General features: G+C 46.7%; 2 protein-coding genes across 9 annotated transcripts in view; both read right to left on the bottom strand.

The window, feature by feature from the left end:
- The window catches only part of LOC115463489 (non-structural maintenance of chromosomes element 3 homolog), a 64,914-nt gene extending 61,937 nt beyond the window's left edge, over positions 1 to 2,977 (bottom strand). For 2 of the 4 annotated variants that reach the window (XM_030194035.1, XM_030194037.1), the window contains exon 1: positions 2,899 to 2,965. The gene's annotated coding sequence lies outside the window, so the exon portion shown is untranslated. Of the gene's footprint in view, positions 1 to 2,898 lie in introns of all 4 variants that reach the window. The other 2 variants (XM_030194036.1, XM_030194039.1) reach the window with 2 other exon arrangements.
- A 14,837-nt stretch (positions 2,978 to 17,814) lies between these two features.
- Positions 17,815 to 19,684, bottom strand: part of KDM5C (lysine demethylase 5C) — a 187,140-nt gene continuing 185,270 nt past the window's right edge. For all 5 annotated transcript variants that reach the window (XM_030194032.1, XM_030194031.1, XM_030194034.1 and 2 more), the window contains one exon: positions 17,815 to 19,525. In XM_030194032.1, the coding sequence (XP_030049892.1) occupies positions 19,520 to 19,525 (6 nt within the window). In that variant the 3' untranslated portion in view covers positions 17,815 to 19,519. The remainder of the gene's footprint in view (positions 19,526 to 19,684) is intronic.

The following is a 19,684-nucleotide window of genomic DNA, read 5'->3' as shown; positions in this document are numbered from 1 at the left end:
ACCAAGCCCGCCAACTGTCGCACATTATTCCGCATGTGTATGCTCGTGTAGAGCTGGTAAGACTGAATTTTGGCCACGAGCATAGAGGAATGGTAGGCCTTCCTCCCAAAGGAGTCTAAGGTTCTAGAGTCTTTGCCCGGGGGCGCCGAAGCATGCTCCCTAGAACTCTTAGCCTTCTTTAGGGCCAGATCCACAACTCCAGAGTCGTGAGGCAACTGGGTGCGCATCAGCTCTGGGTCCCCATGGATCCGGTACTGGGACTCAATCTTCTTGGGGATGTGGGGATTAGTTAAAGGCTTGGTCCAGTTCGCCAGCAATGTCTTTTTGAGGACATGGTGCAGGGGAACAGTGGACGCTTCCTTAGGTGGAGAAGGATAGTCCAGGAGCTCAAACATTTCAGCCCTGGGCTCGTCCTCCACAACCACCGGGAAGGGGATGGCCGTAGACATCTCTCGGACAAAGGAAGCAAAAGACAGACTCTCGGGAGGAGAAAGCTGTCTTTCAGGAGAGGGAGTGGGATCAGAAGGAAGACCCTCAGACTCCTCGTCAGAGAAATATCTGGGGTCTTCTTCGTCCTCCCACGAGGCCTCACCCTCGGTGTCAGACACAAGTTCACGGACCTGCGTCTGCAACCGTGCCCGGCTCGACTCCGTGGAGCCACGTCCACGATGGGGGCGTCGAGAGGTAGACTCCCTCGCCCGCATCGGCGAAGCTCCCTCCGCCGACGTAGTCGGGGAGCCCTCCTGGGAGGTGGCCGCAGTCGGCACCACACGCGGTACCGACGTCGGGGACCTCACCCCAGGCGATGGGCCAGCCGGCGCCACGCTCGACGGTACCGGAGGCGCAAGCACCGCCGGTACCGGAGGGGTAGGGCGCAACAGCTCTCCCAGAATCTCTGGGAGAACGGCCCGGAGGCTCTCGTTCAGAGCGGCTGCAGAGAAAGGCATGGAGGTCGATGCAGGCGTCGACGTCAGAACCTGTTCCGGGCGTGGAGGCTGTTCCGGGCTGTCCAGAGTGGAGCGCATCGACACCTCCTGAACAGAGGGTGAGCGGTCCTCTCGGTGCCGATGCCTGCTGGGTGCCGACTCCCTCGGCGACCCAGAGCTCTCGGTGCCGACGCGGGGAGGGGACCGGTGTCGATGCTTCTTCGACTTCTTCCGAAGCATGTCACCGGAGCTCCCAGGCACCGACGAGGAGGACGTAGAATCCATCCGTCGCTTCCTCGGGGCCGAGACCGAAGGGGGTCGATCTCGGGGGGGCTGTACCGCAGGAGCCCTCAGGGTAGGAGGAGACCCACCCGAGGGCTCACCGCCACCAGCAGGGGAATGGACAGCCCTCACCTGCACTCCACTCGATGCACCACCGTCCGACGACATCAGGAGACGAGGTCCCGGTACCACCGACGTCGATGCAGCTATCCGATGTCTCGGCGCCGATGCAGAGGGCCGATGCCTCGATGCACTGGCAGCCAAGGAAGAAGGTCTGGACGCTGATGACGTCGATGCACACGATGACCCCGGTGCCGATGCCGACGAAGAGCCCGAGAACAAAACGTTCCACTGGGCCAATCTCGCTACTTGAGTCCGCCTTTGTAAGAGGGAACACAGACTACAGTTCTGGGGATGGTGCTCGGCCCCCAGACACTGAAGACACGAAGAGTGCCTATCAGTGAGCGAGATTACCCGGGCGCACTGGGTGCACTTCTTGAAGCCGCTGGAAGGCTTCGATGTCATGGGCGGAAAAATCACGCCGGCGAAGTCAAAATCCGAAATGACGAATTTGGAGCACCAAAACTTTAAGGGAGAAAAATCTCGACCGAGGCCGAAAAGAGGCCTACCCCGACAACGAAAGAAAACTTACCGGGGCAAAACTGGGAATACGGGAAGGGGCAAACGAAACCCAAGGGGGTTTCCGGAGCACTTTCCGAACGAAAAAGAAACTTTTCCGAAGAAAAACACGTCGATTTAGATAACGGACGCGCGAGGTCGACTCTCCGGGGCTCGACACGACAAAAACACAGCCGTACCGAGATGCGAAGAGATCCACCAAGGGGGTGCCCCACGCTTGGAAGATCTGGCGCCCAGTACCCTGTTTCTAACAGAGGCCAATTCAGCTCACAAGTACCTGACTAGATCCCAAAATAGGAAAAGATCCATGCTGCTTATCCCAGGAATAAACAGTGGATTTTCCTTCCCCAAGTCCACCTTAACAACAATTCATGGACTTTTCCTGATACTTTTCAAAACTTTTTCTAAACCCTGTTACACTTATGGTTTTTAGCCACATTCTCTGGCAACCACTTAAAGAACTTAACTATACATTCACTAAAGAAAATATATACTTTTTCTAGTATATATTCAGGTATAAAATAAATACCCATATATAATATGTAAACTGCTTTGACTGTAAGCACATAAAGACAGTATATTCCATCCCCTTTCATTTTAGTAACTTCACTACATGTCCTCTAGTCATGGACAGAGTAAACCAAATTCATATACATGTATACCCGTTCCACTTCACCCATTTTATAGACGTTTACCAAATCTTCCCGCAGCTGTCGCCTTCTCTAAGGTGAAGAGCCTTAACTTCTTTATCCTTTCCTCATAGGCAAACCTTCATCTCCAACTCCTCTAATTTTCTATTGTCTGACTCTAACTTCTGGAAAAAGTGAACTAATATTAAGTTTTAAATGTTTGGTCCTGGATCTAAAGTACTAATAAATATATAGCGTCAAAGATACCGAGCCACACTCATTTCGGGGACCGATCTCTGCCTTCGGTCTAGCACATCTCCCCCCACGCCACTATTATTATTATTTGCTGCATTTGTATTCCATTTTCCCACCTATTTGCAGGCTCAATGTGGCTTATTTTTTTTTTTTTATTAAACTCATACCTGAGATTACCCGCCGCCAACAATCCCGCAGCTATAAGACAACTCCTCCCACTCAGAAGGCTCCCACGTTGCCGGAAACCGGAAGGAGAATGAGGTTTTCAGGCATCCAGCGGCGATGGTACCGCCCCCTCCTCGCTTCAATAATTTGACGCAGCCGCACTTCCTCGGTCGAATTATGATGAGGACTTTTAAGACTTGTTGCACTGTGCTATGTTTGCTACCAAGGTGGAAAAGGTTAAATAATGCACCGGGAATTATTTTCTTTAAATTCGCGCCGGTTGTACAAATCATTTTATGTAGCAAACGTATGCATAGACTTGGAAGCGTAGTTAAGGGGGCTAGCATATGTTATAGGGTAGACCAGAAATTAAACTTTGAATAGAATTTAAGACAACTAAATAAAAGGTCTGCCTTAGATGTATGAATACTGACAAAGTTACCGCGTATGTGGATTGTTAGTTCAATTAAAAAAAACAAAAATAGCGTTTTATTCTTTTTGTTTGTTTCAACATTTGTTTCCATGCTTTAAAATAGACTACCACCACTTTATCCATGTATAATGAGTGCAGCCATTTAAATGAATGGACCTGGATAAATGTAATCCCGTTAAATTGGGGATTACTAGAAGTATAAACTGTAAAGAGTCACTGAGGGACTAGTGACTGCCTGCTGGGGCAAGTCAGGGAGGGAGGGAGGGAGGGTCAAGGAGGTTTAATAGACAGGAGATTAAGTGACGTTAAAACGCTTGAAACCAATTAGGTCGATCTGAGTTTTCCCTTCCCCGCGCAGCCGTCATCCCCGTAGACTCAAAACCAAGCAAACCTATGAGCTGCTGTATCTACGTTGTCGTTGTTGTTGTTGGTAGGATTTTTATTTAATCTCACTTATATGTTCAAACATGTCAGGTTGTGCAGTACACAGAGGAAGCATTGAAACGGGATAACATTTCATAGGTAGAGTAGTAATTAGTTATAAATCTTAATCAGTGGTCGGTTGGAGGGGCTGGTTACAGGGCCACCGTAGAAACATGATGGCAATTAAAGGCCATATTGAGGCAGCATGGGCATAATTATACATATATAAGAAATTATATTAAGTGTTAATTCTGTTTAAAAATCTGGGGTTTAAAAGTTTGGTTCAGTTCTGCAAGTGATGGAGGAATGTCATCTGGTTTAGATTATTTAGAAATTTTACGTTTGCCAGGCTAAAGGTTAGAAAGGTCAGAGACAGAAACTTTCTTTCACCCTCTGTGAGTGATGGATTGCTAAATGCTGGCACATCTGTATACTATTATGAATGAACAAGGCATGAGCCAGACATATTGTAGTTTTAAAAGGGATTAGTAAAATGCTTAGAAGGAGATAGCTTAGATATAGATATAGAGACCATTATAAGTATGTAGAATATGTCTTATAAGGATGCTTACTTTAGAATATGCTGTATTCTGTGTGGAATGTCTGTTCAACTCTCTGACTTTCTAAGTAAGACTGCAGTGAAAAGGTCAGCATATGGTTTGAGTTTTCTGCAGTCCTGGCTGGTTTAATGTATGGAGCTGATAGGTGAAAAGGGTCAAGAAAAGTCTTGATTAATTATAGGTAAATGTAGGAATGGTCCTGAAAGTAATAACAAACTATAGCTGTATGCCATTAAGTAAGACTGGCCCTTGACCCCTTAATGAATGCCAGAGTTCAGTTAGCAGTTAGTATGAAGTTGACTAGGAATATGAGAATGTCCCTTAGCCCCTAAATGAACTTAGTTTAAGCTATAGCTGAGAAATTAATCATAATGAAAATGTAAGAGATGGGAGCCACAATGTCTGGTGTGAGAGGCCCCAGGTCATAGGTCAGTCTAGGACATCTCAAACCTATGTAACTGATATTTTGAACATATGTATGGAGATGATTGGTTCAGACAAGGTAATTAATTTATTCTTTACCATCTGGAGAGTAAGGGGGGGCTAGGAGGGAGATAGAACGGTATATAAGTGGGAGTAGAAGCAGCTTACGTCAGAAGGAACAGACAGAAGAAGGAGAGCTGAAGGAAGACAGACAGCAGAAGAAGAGAAGGAGCTGAGACAGAAGCCATAACATCCAGAGAGCTGAGAGAGAGAGAAGAGGAGACTTAATGCTGATGTCCTACTATGTTTGCTGGCAAATAAAGAAGATTTCTCCCTCATTCTGGTGTGTGCTGTTTGACTCCTGAAGTACCACAGATTCTGCTAACAATAGGGGTAATTCATGCATCCATTCCTGTAACAATTCTTGGTGTCAGAAGTGGGATTCTGAACCGGCACCCAACTGACTGAGGAACATTCGCCGGGTATGTATTCTGTATTGTAATCCTAGCTAGGAAACTGTAAACCAGCCCCTCACAAATTGAGGGAAGGGGAGTCTGATCAACTCTCAGCGAAGGCCTTAGTAGCTTTTAGTCTAGTGGAGATTAGAAGCGAAACCGCTTGAGCTTATCTGTATCTGAGAAATTTGAAATTGTTGGGTGGGATTTTTTGTGCAGAATGTGTGATGCATGAATGAATGTTAATGAGTGCGGACTTCTTATAGCTGCGTTTCCAATTAACGCGAGTTCAATTGGCTAGTGACAGAAGGAAGCGATTGTTGTTTGTGTTACCTTGTGTCTCGGATCTGTGGACCCCTTACCACAAATCCAAAAATTCCCTCCCTCTTTGTGTGTTGTAACTGTAAGCATTATGGGAGGGAAATCGTCTAGACAAATTGCTACCCCCCTAGATTGTATGCTTAAGATTTTCAAGAAAGGATTTTTAATTAATGATTATGGACAGACTTTAAGCTCAAGTACTTTAAGAACCTTGTGTGAAGTTGAGTGGCCATCTATGGGAGTGGGGTGGCCCCCTAGTGGCAGCTTAGATATTGAAGTAATTCGGAAGGTCTACAGCATAATTGTAGGAGAACCAGAATATTCTGAACAACTCCCCTATATAGATTCCTGGGACAGCCTTGTGACTGACCCTCCCTCTTGGTTGAAAACTTATATGGGATCCCCAGTACAATTCATGTTGGGCCGCGTTCAAAGAAAGATTAGAAAATCTAAACTGGAAGAGGGAAAGAGCCCCAGGAAGCCTACCACCCAATCGGTGGCTTCCGCCCCTACCCTGTCCGAAAAACCCATACTCTCTGATGACCCCTCAGATCTTGAGCCACCACCTTATGGCCCATTGTTGGGGTTCCGTGCCACCCCCAGAGATCCACGCCACCCAGCCCAAGCTTCTCCAGCACAGGCTTCTCCGGATAGCTCCTCTTCTGTGCAAACCCCGTCACATCCTAGGGTGGACCTTTCAGCCAGCCTCTACCCTTCTTTGCCACATTCTCCCCTGTTAACCTCCCAAGACCCGCTTTGGGCTGCACCCCCTGACTCCTCAACTCCCGACAGCCCAGCCTCTCCCTCTAATACCCCTCCCCACTCATCAGGGGCCCGGCATCCCTTTCAATGGACTGAATCACCTGTGACCACCTCTCAGTCTACGAGTACCCCTCCCCATCCCTCAGGGTTTCAACACACCTCCCCTGAATGGGTTAGACCTGCTGCAATCACCTTTGAGCATGATAGGAGGGTAGCTCCTAGCTCTACCTCAGGTTCCATTCCCACCTCCTCGAGAGTTCTGCCCCTGCGTCAGGTAACCACCACTTGACCGGATCCTAATAATGAGGGTCAGGTTATACAGGCACAGGCCTACCAGTATGTACCCTTCACAACCACCGATCTCCTGAATTGGAAGACGCATTACCCCTCTTATACTGAAAAGCCTCAGGCAGTGGTGGTCCTAGTGGCTAGCATTATGGCCACCCATAACCCAACCTGGACTGATTGTCAACAACTTCTCCTGACCCTCTTCACAACTGAGGAGAGGCGGAAGATTTTACAAAATGCTGAGGCCATCACGCGAGCGCGTGCCCCCGAGAGGACACCGGACCTAGAGGAATGGGTTAGAACTCGGTTCCCTCGTGCAGCTCCAGCTTGGGATCCAAATAATGAGCAGCATTATGAACTGTTGTCTGGCTATTGCCGGGACTTGCTGGAAGGTATGAGGAAAGGCATAAAGAGGCCCATTAATCTGGCAAAGGTCTCTGAAATTCTCCAAGGGGCAACTGAATCCCCTGGGGCCTTTTTAGAGCGACTAATTGAAGCCTACAGAACATACACCCCATTTGACCCTGAGGCACTAGAAAACCAGAGAATGGTGAATAGTGCATTGGTGGCCCAGAGTATGCCAGATATCCGGAAGAAGTTGCAGCGTCAGGAGGGATTCGCAGGGATGAATACCACCCAGCTAATTGAGATCGCAACCAAGGTTTTCATTAATAGGGATCAGGAGGTGCGCCGAGAGGCCGACCGGAAGATGCAGAAGAAGGCCGACCTTTTAGCGGCAGCCATTACTAATTCCACCCTTAACTGAGGTCGACCTCTAGCTAATGGAAAGCCAAAGTGGGACCCTGGACCACCAGCCAGGCCCCGAGATTCCTTCAATCAATCCCGGCCACGGGGGGAGAATCCCAGACCAAGATTGGAGAGGGACCAGTGTGCCTACTGCAAGGAAAGAGGGCACTGGAAAGATGAATGCCCCCAGAGGCGCCAGGGACTGAGAAGGGGACCAGGAGATCGAGGAAGCCGAGGCCGAGTTCGAGAGGGGAGGTATGAGCCTCCTGAATCTGACATCATCGGGATAGCCGAGATGGCAGAATGGGATGAATAGGACAGACCGGGTTCCTACAAACTGGGCTCCCAGGAACCTATGGTCAAGTTAACTATAGGGAGCCGCTCAATTCCATTCATGATTGATACAGGAGCTGAACATTCTGTTGTGACGGAGCGATTAGCGCCTGTGTCTGGAAAAACTGTTCGAGTGGTGGGAGCCACGGGGGTGCAGAACCGGAGGCCCTTCCTGACGACCCGTAGATGCCAATTAGGCTCACACACAGTCACTCATGAATTCCTGTATATGCCAGACTGTCCAATCCCTTTGTTAGGTCGAGACCTGCTGTCCAAGCTTAGGGCCCAAATTTCCTTTGACTCTGATGGCCAGACTTCAGTCTCCTTTCGGCCCCCGATATCCAGCCCTAAGGGTATACTGAGTTTCTGCTGCCCTCTTGAAGAAGAATGGCGGCTGCATCAGTCGCATGGCCAAGTTGACCTACCCCTGGCAGACAGCTTTCAGGTCAGTGGGGTATGGGCAGAAGATAATCCCCCAGGGTTGGCCCGAAATATTCCTCCTGTCCATGTAGACTTACTTCCAAGTGCCCGGCCAATCCATCTTCGCCAATACCCAATTCCCCGAAAGGCTCTGGAAGGGATTCAAGCACATCTGAATCGTTTGTTATCCCATGGAATTATTCGTCCTTGCCAGTCTCCATGGAATACGTCACTGTTGCCAGTTCAGAAGCCAGGGACTGAGGACTACCGGCCAGTCCAAGTCTTACGAGTGGTCAACAAATCCACTGTTTCATTACACCCTGTAGTGCCTAATCCATATGTCCTGCTAGGATTGATACCTTCTGGAGCTACCCATTTCACGACACTAGACTTAAAAGATGCCTTCTTTTGTATTCGGGTGGCCCCCGCCAGTCAACTGCTTTTCGCCTTTCAATGGGAAAACCCAGTAACAGGAAGGAAGCTTCAGTATACATGGACCCGCCTGCCACAGGGGTTCAAGAATTCCCCCACCATTTTTGGGACTGCCCTAGGGCAAGACCTTAAGACTTTTAAATCTGAGCCTTCCAGGCGAGTTTTACTCCAGTATGTAGATGACCTCCTGATTGCAGCAGTGACCCAGGAAGAGTGTTTTGAGGCTACCAGAGAATTGCTGGAGCTACTCTTGGATGCAGGCTATAAGGTCTCACGCTCAAAGGCCCAACTTTGTCAGTCAGAAGTAAAGTATCTGGGCTTTTGCATTTCCCAGGGAAGTCGGAGACTGGATGTCAGTAGGAAGCAAGCAGTTGCTGCAATTCCCCAACCCAAGTCCAGAAGGGAAGTTAGGGAATTTCTGGGAGCAGCCGGATTCTGCAGAATTTGGATTCCAAATTTTGCATTGATGGCAAAACCCCTTTACCAGGCCACAAAGGGGGGTGAAAAGGAACCATTTGAATGGGGACCTACTGCTCAACAATCCTTCATTGCCATAAAGAAAGCCCTACTCCAAGCCCCTGCGTTAGGCCTTCCTGATGTGGAGAAACCTTTCTCATTGTATGTCCATGAGCGACAGGGGGTTGCTCTGGGTGGGTTGACCCAGATGATGGGATCCTGGCAGAGGCCTGTTGCATACCTGTCTAAACAGCTGGATGGAGTGGCTAAAGGATGGCCAGCCTGCATGAGGGCCATTGCAGCAACAGCCTTATTGGTCCAGGAAGCTGATAAGCTGACCTTGGGGCAAGAACTGGTTGTTAAAGTCCCCCACGCAGTTCTCACCCTCATGGAGTATAAGGGCAATCATTGGTTTACAAATAACCGTATGGTTAAGTACCAAGCTAGCTTGTGTGAGAATCCACGTATACACCTGGAAACAGTGGCTACATTCAATCCTGCCACTCTTTTGCCAGCATCTGAGGGACCACCGGATCATGACTGTATCCAAACCAAGGATGAAGTGTACTCCAGTCGACCAGATCTTAAAGATGTTCCTTGGAGGGACCCAGATGTAATTTATTTCACAGATGGAAGCAGTTATGTGGAGAACTCCAAGCGATTGGTAGGCTATGCTGTGGTGACAGAGGACAAGGTGATAGAAGCAAGAGCCCTGCCCCAAGGAACTTCAGCCCAGAAAGCAGAACTTGTGGCCCTCATACGAGCTCTGGAGCTAGCAGCAGGACTGGTAACCAACATTTATACTGATTCCAAGTATGCCTTCACAACTCTACATGCTCATGGAGCTTTGTATAAGGAAAAGGGACTCATAAATGCCGCAGGCCAACCTGTTAAGTATGGACCTGAAATACTTCAGCTGCTAGAGGCTGTTTGGGCCCCTAAGAAGGTAGCTGTCATTCACTGCAGGGGACATCAAAGGATAGATACTCCAGTGGCCCGAGGGAATCGCCATGCTGATCGGGTGGCCAAGGAAGCTGCTCGAGGACCCTTAGCAAGTACTGTGACCCCCCTGTTCCAAATTCGACTGCAAGAATGGACGCCTATGTACACCCAAATGGAAGAGAAATGGGCTCAAGAGGAAGGTGCAGTAAGGAGACCTGATGGCTGGTTACATCTCCCTGATACCAGAGTTCTGGTGCCACGCCACCTAGCTTGGCCTGTAGTGTCTCAAGCTCATGACCTATCACACTTAGGGAAAACAGCACTAGCCCGCCTACTCAGTCGAGTAGTGGTGCTGGAAGGATTGGATTGGTTGCCACTGCCTCTGCCCGATGTACTCTCTGTGCCCAGAATAATGCTCGTCAGGGACCCCGTATTCCACCAGGAGTTCAGTCTAGAGGACTAACACCCTTTGAGTCCCTAGTTATAGATTTCACAGAAATGCCCAGGAGCGGTAGGCTCCGATACCTCTTGGTCATGGTTTGTACCTTTTCTGGGTGGGTGGAAGCATATCCTACAGTCACTGAGAAAGCCACAGAAGTAGCTCGAGCCCTCCTTAGGGATGTCATCCCCAGGTATGGATTGCCCCTTGCCATAGGTTCAGATAATGGTCCCGCCTTTGTTGAAGCCACACTTCAGGCCCTGTCCCGCGCATTACCTGGAAATTGCATTGTGCCTATCGTCCCCAGAGTTCAGGGCAGGTTGAGCGGGCAAACAGAACCTTGAAAAATAGCCTAGCAAAGATTTGTCAGGAAACCCAACTGAAATGGCCACAGGCACTGCCATTAGCCCTCTTCCGCCTCCGATGCACCCCAACTAAAGGAACAGCCCTCTCTCCCTTTGAAATTGTGTATGGGAAGCCCCCAGCCATTTTGCAGGGAATTAAGGGAGACATAGGGATTTTAGGGTCTGCCCAGGTGCAGGAGCAGGTAGCCCTCTTGGGCAGGATAATTTCTGAGCTTCAGTCTTATGTGAGAGAAATAAACCCTGTCCCCTTCCAGGCTCAGGTACATTCCTTCCTGCCAGGGGATAGAGTTTGGGTGAAAGACTGGAGGCTCCAGCCTTTGGGGCCCCGATGGAAAGGACCTTTTACTGTTTTGCTTTCTACCCCTACAGCTGTGAAGGTCGCAGGGATAACTCCATGGGTCCATTGGTCTCGAATTAAGTCTGCTGACCAGACTGAGCCCAGCACGGATCAGACGGAGCCTAGACAGTGGAGAGCAGAAAGTGATCCAGCGGAGCCATTGAAGTTGCGCTTGACCCGAACCAAAGAATCTACTAGCTGAAAAGAAGGGTCAACTGCATACTGCAGGAGCTGCTGAACTTCGGCTTCACACTGAGACTCTTTCTTGCCCTGATTCTGGCTTTCTTGGAATTTGAGAGCTTGATCCTTGTCAGTTGAGGGTCTATCCCAACTGGTATAAGAACTCAAAGACTGAGAACATTATATCAGAGTAATCTGTGATTAGCACAGACTGTTGAAATATTAGTGCTTAATTAGTTTGCTGTATTTGTCAGGAAGAAAGAAAATGTTAGTAGTGTGGATGCTTTTGTTGTTTTCTACTCCTTGCCTCCTCTTTCCTAATACCCCAACTCGCTCTAACCTTTGGTTACACTCTGTCCAGGAACTAATTAGCCAGGCAAAGATTACTTCCCCTTGTATTGTGTGTTCCCAATTTTCTCCTTATACTACAGATGTCCCAGCTGTACCTGTCCCTGTGCAGCTCCCAGCTCTTATACCTCCCTACTTTTCGAGTTCAGGCCCTTGGAGCCAGGATTATACTTGGTGGTCCTTTTATAATGCTACTTCCCCCTCTGAATCTTCTCTAAGGCCAGTCTTTACGTCTCCCTATCCAGCTTCTGGAGTGTTTTGTTTAACAAGAAACATCTCAACTGTTCTTCCCATTCCCTGTAACTATACTAATGTTCTCCCAGAAAAAGGGGAATCTGTGTGGGTAGTTTCTCCAGGTACTCCTATGTGCCCTACTACCATACCTGCAGATTATGACCAAGGTGATTATCTGGCTCCTAACCGTACTACTGAGAAGACTATAGTGTCCCGGCCTATTTTCTACTTTCATAAGTCCCCGGGGTATGAAAGGTTTACAACATATGAGCAGCTTGTCACAATTGGGGATTGGCACCTATGGTGTACAAAGTCTCCATTTCTTCTTCGTTCCCCCTGGGATAGGGGTTTGCATTATGGGCATCCTAATGTCCATCCTGTGCCAACATTTATTGGGAACTTTCCTCGCCCTCTCCTTGGTCATTACTGGCTTTGTGATAATGTCCTCCACATGATTCTTCCCCCCACATATGATTTTTGTGTATTGGTAACCTTGAATTATTTTCCTAAAGTTATTCCTCTCCTCAAGCCACCATCCCCGCACCGCTCTAAGCGAGAGGCCTTGTCCTTACCTTCCTCCGTTGCCACAGAGGATGAGGCGATTGAATTAGCCCTCCAGTATATTAACTCTACTTATCCTCTGACTAAAAAGAGACTTGTAGCCCTTTCTGCCACGGCCTGGATTCCAATTGGGGGCCCGGTAGCGGGTATTACTGAACTAGGCATGGCTACCCGGAGACTTCAGTCCCTACTCCATGTTTTAGTTCATGAGCTGAACGTGGTAGTCAATGCATTGCAGGATCAAATTAATGAATTAAGTATAGTTTCTCGGTATAACCGTATGGGTCTTGACTACCTCTTTGCAGCCCAGGGTGGCCTCTGCAGTGCTAAATTCTTCAGAGTGCTGTACTATTGTCATAAATAGGACGCATGTAGTTAGGCATGCTATGGATAAAGTCCTACAGTTGGCCAGCCTTAATGTGGAGGATTACCGAGGAGGATTAGACCTTACCTCCTGGTGGTGGTCATTGACCTCCTGGATACGTCCTTTGTTTATTTCCCTAATAGTCTTAGTTTTAGCAGGGTTGTTGTTTTGTTTCCTGGCCTCATGTGCTTCGGCAGTATGCCGTCGGACCTTAACAAGTAGGGTAATGGTGATTCACAAGTCTATTCCTAGTTAGGATCACTATAATCTTTAGAGTTTGAGTTGTGAGACTATCTCTGCATAAGATGATTTTAGTCTCAAAGGGGGGAATGAGGCGGCATGGGCATAATTATACATATATAAGAAATTATATTAAGTGTTAATTCTGTTTAAAAATCTGGGGTTTAAAAGTTTGGTTCAGTTCTGCAAGTGATGGAGGAATGTCATCTGGTTTAGATTATTTAGAAATTTTACGTTTGCCAGGCTAAAGGTTAGAAAGGTCAGAGACAGAAACTTTCTTTCACCCTTTGTGAGTGATGGATTGCTAAATGCTGGCACATCTGTATACTATTATGAATGAACAAGGCATGAGCCAGACATATTGTAGTTTTAAAAGGGATTAGTAAAATGCTTAGAAGGAGATAGCTTAGATATAGATATAGAGACCATTATAAGTATGTAGAATATGTCTTATAAGGATGCTTACTTTAGAATATGCTGTATTCTGTGTGGAATGTCTGTTCAACTCTCTGACTTTCTAAGTAAGACTGCAGTGAAAAGGTCAGCATATGGTTTGAGTTTTCTGCAGTCCTGGCTGGTTTAATGTATGGAGCTGATAGGTGAAAAGGGTCAAGAAAAGTCTTGATTAATTATAGGTAAATGTAGGAATGGTCCTGAAAGTAATAACAAACTATAGCTGTATGCCATTAAGTAAGACTGGCCCTTGACCCCTTAATGAATGCCAGAGTTCAGTTAGCAGTTAGTATGAAGTTGACTAGGAATATGAGAATGTCCCTTAGCCCCTAAATGAACTTAGTTTAAGCTATAGCTGAGAAATTAATCATAATGAAAATGTAAGAGATGGGAGCCACAATGTCTGGTGTGAGAGGCCCCAGGTCATAGGTCAGTCTAGGACATCTCAAACCTATGTAACTGATATTTTGAACATATGTATGGAGATGATTGGTTCAGACAAGGTAATTAATTTATTCTTTACCATCTGGAGAGTAAGGGGGGCTAGGAGGGAGATAGAACGGTATATAAGTGGGAGTAGAAGCAGCTTACGTCAGAAGGAACAGACAGAAGAAGGAGAGCTGAAGGAAGACAGACAGCAGAAGAAGAGAAGGAGCTGAGACAGAAGCCATAACATCCAGAGAGCTGAGAGAAGAGGAGACTTAATGCTGATGTCCTACTATGTTTGCTGGCAAATAAAGATTTCTCCCTCATTCTGGTGTGTGCTGTTTTGACTCCTGAAGTACTACAGATTCTGCTAACAATAGGGGTAATTCATGCATCCATTCCTGCAACAATATGAGTAGGACCCATCCAGTCTGCCCAGCCTCTGTATTTCCAAATTCTTCCTCTTCCTAAGCAATCCCACATGCTTATCCCATGCCTTTTTAAATTCTGGAACAGTCCTCAACTCCTCCACCGGGAGGCCATTCCACACCTCCCCCACCCTTTCTGTGAAATACTACTTCCTTAGGTTAGTCCTAAGCCTATTCCCTCTTAACTTTGTCATATGCCCCCACATTCCAGAGCTCTCCTTCATTTGAAAAAGGCTATCTTCCTGTACATAAATGCCCTTGAGATATTTAAACATTCCTATCATGTCTCCTCTCTCCCTCCTCTCTTCCAGCGTATACATGTTGAGGTACCTAAGCCTGCCCCTGTAATATTTGCATTCAAGACCGCTTACTAATTTTATAGCCGCCCTCTGGACAGACTCCATCCAGTTCATATCTTTCCGTAGGTGCGGTCTACAGAACTGCACGCAGTACTCCAAATGAGGCCTCACCAGCGACATATACAACGGTACTATCACTTCCTTTTTCCTGCTGGTCATGCCTCTCTTTATGCACCCAAGCATCCTTCTGGCTTTGGCCGTAGCTTTTTCTACCTGTTTTTTTTTTTATTACATTTGTACCCCGTGCTTTCCCACTCATGGCAGGCTCAATGCGGCTTACATGGGGTAATGGAGGGTTAAGTGACTTGCCCAGAGTCACAAGGAGCTGCCTGAAGTGGGAATTGAACTCAGTTCTTCAGTTTCCTAGGACCAAAGTCCACCACCCTAACCACTAGGCCACTCCTTGAAAGCTTTAAGGTTGTCAGACACAATCACCCCCCAAGTCCCGCTCTTCCTTCGCACACTGAAGCACTACACCCCCTATACTGTACCGTTCCCTCAGATTTTTGCGACCCAAGTGTATGACCCTGCATTTTCTGGGATTAAACCTTAGTTACCAAATATCGCTCCATTCCTCTAGCTTTGCTAGGTCCTTCCTCATGTCATTCACACCCTCCAGGGTGTCCACCCTGTTGCAGAGTTTAGTATCATCCACAAAGAGACAAACCTTACCAGACATCCCTTCTGCAATATCGCTCACAAAGACGTTAAAAAAAAATCCGGCCTTAGGACCGATCCCTGTGGTACGCCACTGACGACATCCTTTTCTTTAAAGCAAGCTCCATTTACCACCACCCTCTGTCTCCTACCATTCAACCAGTTTTTTACCCAGTTACTCTAGATCCCACACTGAGGGCACTCAATTTATTTATCAGTTGCCTGTGCAGAACCCTGTCAAAGGCTTTGCTGAAATCCAAGTATACCACATCAAGCGCCCCTCCCACATCCAACTGTTTGGTCACCCTATCAAAGAAGACAGATTTGTCTGACATGACCTGCCTCGAGTCCTGCATTCCATGTAGTTCAAGAGATGTCACAATCCTCCTCTTTAGAAGCGTTTCCATTAGTTTACTCACCACCGAGGTCAGACTGACAGGTCTGTAATTCACAACCTCCTCCTTACTTTTCCTTATCATCTTCCACGTATTTCTCTCCCTCAGCTTTGAGCCTCACAATGCTATTATGGCACTTCCTCTTGTCACATATCTGAAAAAGGTCTTGTCCCCCAATTTTACTGTATTAGCTAACTTTTCCTCCATTTGCCGCTTCGCTTTCCTGATACCTTTTCCAGCTTCTCGCTTATTTAGGTATTCTCTCCTGTCTTAATCTTTCTGAGTTGTCTTATAACGTGCAAAGGCTAGCCTCCTTTCCCTTATCTTTTCAGCTACTACATTCGAGTACCAGAGAGGCCTTCTTTTCCTCATACTTTTATGTAATTTTCTAACATAAAGGTTAGTTGCCTTTAATATAGCTGTTCTACATCCTTCAGCTGTTCCCATCCCGCTAACTGTTCCTTGAGAAATTACCCCATCTCAGCAAAGTTAGTTCCTTTGAAATCCAGGACCTTCAATCTCGAATGAGCCCTCTCTTCTGTTTTAATATTGAACTATACCATACGATGATCACTAGATGCCAAATGGTCCGCCACCTTGACATCAGAAACGTACTCTCCATTCATAAGCACCAGGTCCAGAGCAGCTCCATCCCGCGTTGGTTCCATTACCCACTGCTGGAACAATTCTTCCTGTAGGGAATCTAAGATCTCTTTGCTTCTAGACGATCCCGCAGCCGGGACACCCCAAGCAACATCTGGCATATCGAAGTCACCTATCAGTAGTACTTCATTTCCTAGCTATCTTGTAGATGTCTTCAATTAAGTCCCTGTCCATTTCCTCCGACTGTGAGGGAGGTCTGTATATCACTCCGATATAGATACATTTTCCTTTCCCTCTTTCCAATTTAACCCACAGCGCTTCTTCCATACCCCGCATGTCCTGCAGTTCTATCACTTGGATATCATTCTTAGCATATAATGCCACACCTCCACTCTTTTTTCCTACTCTGTCCTTCCTGAATAGATTATAGCCAGGTATAGCAACATCCCAGTCATGGTTCTCTGTGAACCACGTCTCCGTGACCGCCACTAAATCCAAGTCCGCTTCCATCATTGTAGCCTCAAGATCTGGCAGTTTGTTTCCCATACTACGGGCATTGGTATACAAGGCTCTCCAGATTTTACTCTTTTTATTCACTTCTATAGAGGCAGTAGATGTCCTACCTTCCTTGGGGTTAATTATGGCTTCCTGGCCTTTTATACCCATACCCATCAATTTTAGTTTAAAGCCCTCTTTAGTACTTTAGCCAGCCTAACACGTGTTATATTCGTGCAGAGATTTTTTTTCACCTGGTAATGGGCCACAGACATCATGTTATGAGAATCACGTGCTTAACATTCAGAGTTTCTATTTATTTATTTATTTATGACATTCATATCCCACATTTAACATATATTAGGTTGAAACTTGGGAGCATTTGAAAACTTTTTTTTTTTACCTGTGCCTAGATGGTTTGTGGGAACTTGCCCCTTCTGTTTTGAAGAATGCAGTGGTATATTATAAAAATTCACTTAATATTGTTTATTACTATTATTTACTACTGGTTCATATATATATATATATATATATATATATATATATATATATATATATATAGTGAATAACAGAATTGGAAAAAATTTCTAGTCTCTCAGTTCAAGCCATATTTCTGTGGTTATGAGGACACTATTTTCTTCTGCGGCACGTACCGTGTTGGCAAGGTGCCGGTGGCTGCTCAGGCTTTCGGGTGCACAGACGGTTCTTTGGCTTCTTTCTGCTTTGGTACTTAGTTACTGGATCTTTCTCTGGTTGGCAAGGGCTCTTATTGGCTCTCTCTAGAGTCACAGTTTTTTCTTAGTCTCCACCTACTGGAAGGCATGCAAAACCCATCAGTCACAGTCTGGGCCGGTCCGGAGGGACTAAAGGAAAGCAAATTAGCAGGTAAGGCCTAATTTCTCCACTTTCCACAAAATAGGAAAAGTGGAATCCCTGCAACAGAAGTTGGCACAGCCAACATACAAATTCATTGCAAACAAGACAAACTATTCCCTCAAATAATCCTCAATTTGTCTTTTTAATCCAAGAGAAAAAAAGGCAGTTTTTTAGAATTTTATTTTAAAGTATTTGAAACAATGAAAATTACACTGGGAAAGGTATTTAATTACAAGGTGAAACAAATAAGCTGAATTCTCCTACACAAGGAGCCACAGCAGCACCAGAAAATGTCTTACAATCAACTCAACGCCTCAGTCTCCAGCACAGAGAGAAAGGGGTAGTCCCTACAAGCCAAGGGAAGGGAGCAGCTCCTTTTCCCAGCCCCTCTCATTACTCACCGAAAGGGAGGAAATCCTCCTGGCTTGTTATAGGACATGTTTAGTATCAAACTTAAATCCCTAAAAGTCTCAGGGAGAGCACAACCACCACGCACTCCTCTTGAAGCCACTCCATACCACCCAGACAAGAGGGGCACAACAAGTGGCAGTATCTGGAAGCTGCTAGTAAATACACCAGTGGAGAGGAAAACTTGGCTGAGTCAACACAGAATAATCCTCTCTCAAATTTTGTGTTGTGCTTCCTGTCTGTTGCTGGGTTTGTGTGAACTAAGTTTAAAACTGGAGCAAGAGAAGGTAGGGGAGAGAATGCAGATGAGGGTATGAGGATAACAAAAGAAAAAGAACCCCTGAGTAGTCCAAAGAACTAAAACCCAGTCAAGAGACAAAGGGAAAGCATCCATTTCTACCGTAGCAGGTGGGCAGGGCTTTCCGCAGCATGTCACAGGTGGAGGAGAGAGGAGGCAATGATTGCCCCACTGCAGGGCATGGGGCATGTTAGGATACCAAATTACGTAGGAGAAATGAAGGCTGGTAGAAAATGCTGGTTGCATATTTGCCATCCCTTCCTACCACAACCTATCCTGAAGGAAAGGTGCACCCTACAATAGTTTCATAGCTCACCTTTCTGCACACTTACAATGCATGCTGCACATAAATGGAGGGAGGCAGAAATTAAGACTGTTTAACATACAAAAGCAGCCCATTCAGGACCCTAACAAAATGCCTGCACAGCAGCCATACAGTAGCTGAGTACACAAAAGGGGCTGCATTGCACCTGTACAGTCCCACACAGCAAAATACATTGCGCTGGAGTATGCAGGGTGGCTTATGCAGCATAGTGAAGACAAAGGAGGTTCTTGAAGACGCGCTCAAACTGCAACTTGTCCGGTGAATGGGGTAGAGGCTATGTGCAGCCTTTCATCCCTGCAATAGCCAGGTTCGCAACATCAAAAATCCACTGTGTCCAATTCATTCCTTTGTCAGATAACAATGAAACAAGCTTTAATTTTAACACTTCTACTTGAGACAGGGACCCCTCGCCTGCCAATCTCCATTTCCTTTTGGGGTCAGCACCAACTCACACTTTTCAAGGAGCTGAGGGCATCACCAACGGCTTATTTTTTTTTATTATTTATTTTTTACTACCCCTGCAATCTGGTCTTGTCCTCCTCACCAGGGAAGAAGGAAATGAAAACAAAAGCCCCTGCTTGGCTGCCTTCTCGAAGTTCAGCTGCCTCTGTGGCTTGTGACATAAATAAGGGAGCATACAAGCCCCCACCAATGTCCCCTCGAAGGGTTGAGTTCTCACAGCTGCCAGGATTCACATTCACTGCTCAGTAACCAGGAATTGTAAGAAAACAAAAAAGGTGCAAGTTGTGTGCCCAACAGGATCCTGGTTGGCTGCTGCTCAGTTACTTTTGGAGGGGAGAACCAGAAGAATCCAAGGGATAAAAGGAGACCCCTTTGTCATAACTAGGAGAAAAGAGAAAGAATGTCAGGATTTCATCTTGCTTTTGCTGTGCCAGTTTTGTCCTCTCTCTCACCAGCCCAAATACCAGCCATGTTCTCATGCTCCCGAAACCCATCTACAGATGCCCAGAAAATCCTCTAGCCAGAGAAAAAATACAAAAA

This window comes from Microcaecilia unicolor, chromosome 2 (genome assembly GCF_901765095.1).
Source record: "Microcaecilia unicolor chromosome 2, aMicUni1.1, whole genome shotgun sequence".
In the NCBI taxonomy this organism is placed as follows: domain Eukaryota; kingdom Metazoa; phylum Chordata; class Amphibia; order Gymnophiona; family Siphonopidae; genus Microcaecilia; species Microcaecilia unicolor.
The sequence above is the reverse complement of the archived record's forward strand: the minus strand, read 5'-3'. Positions and strand labels throughout refer to the sequence as shown.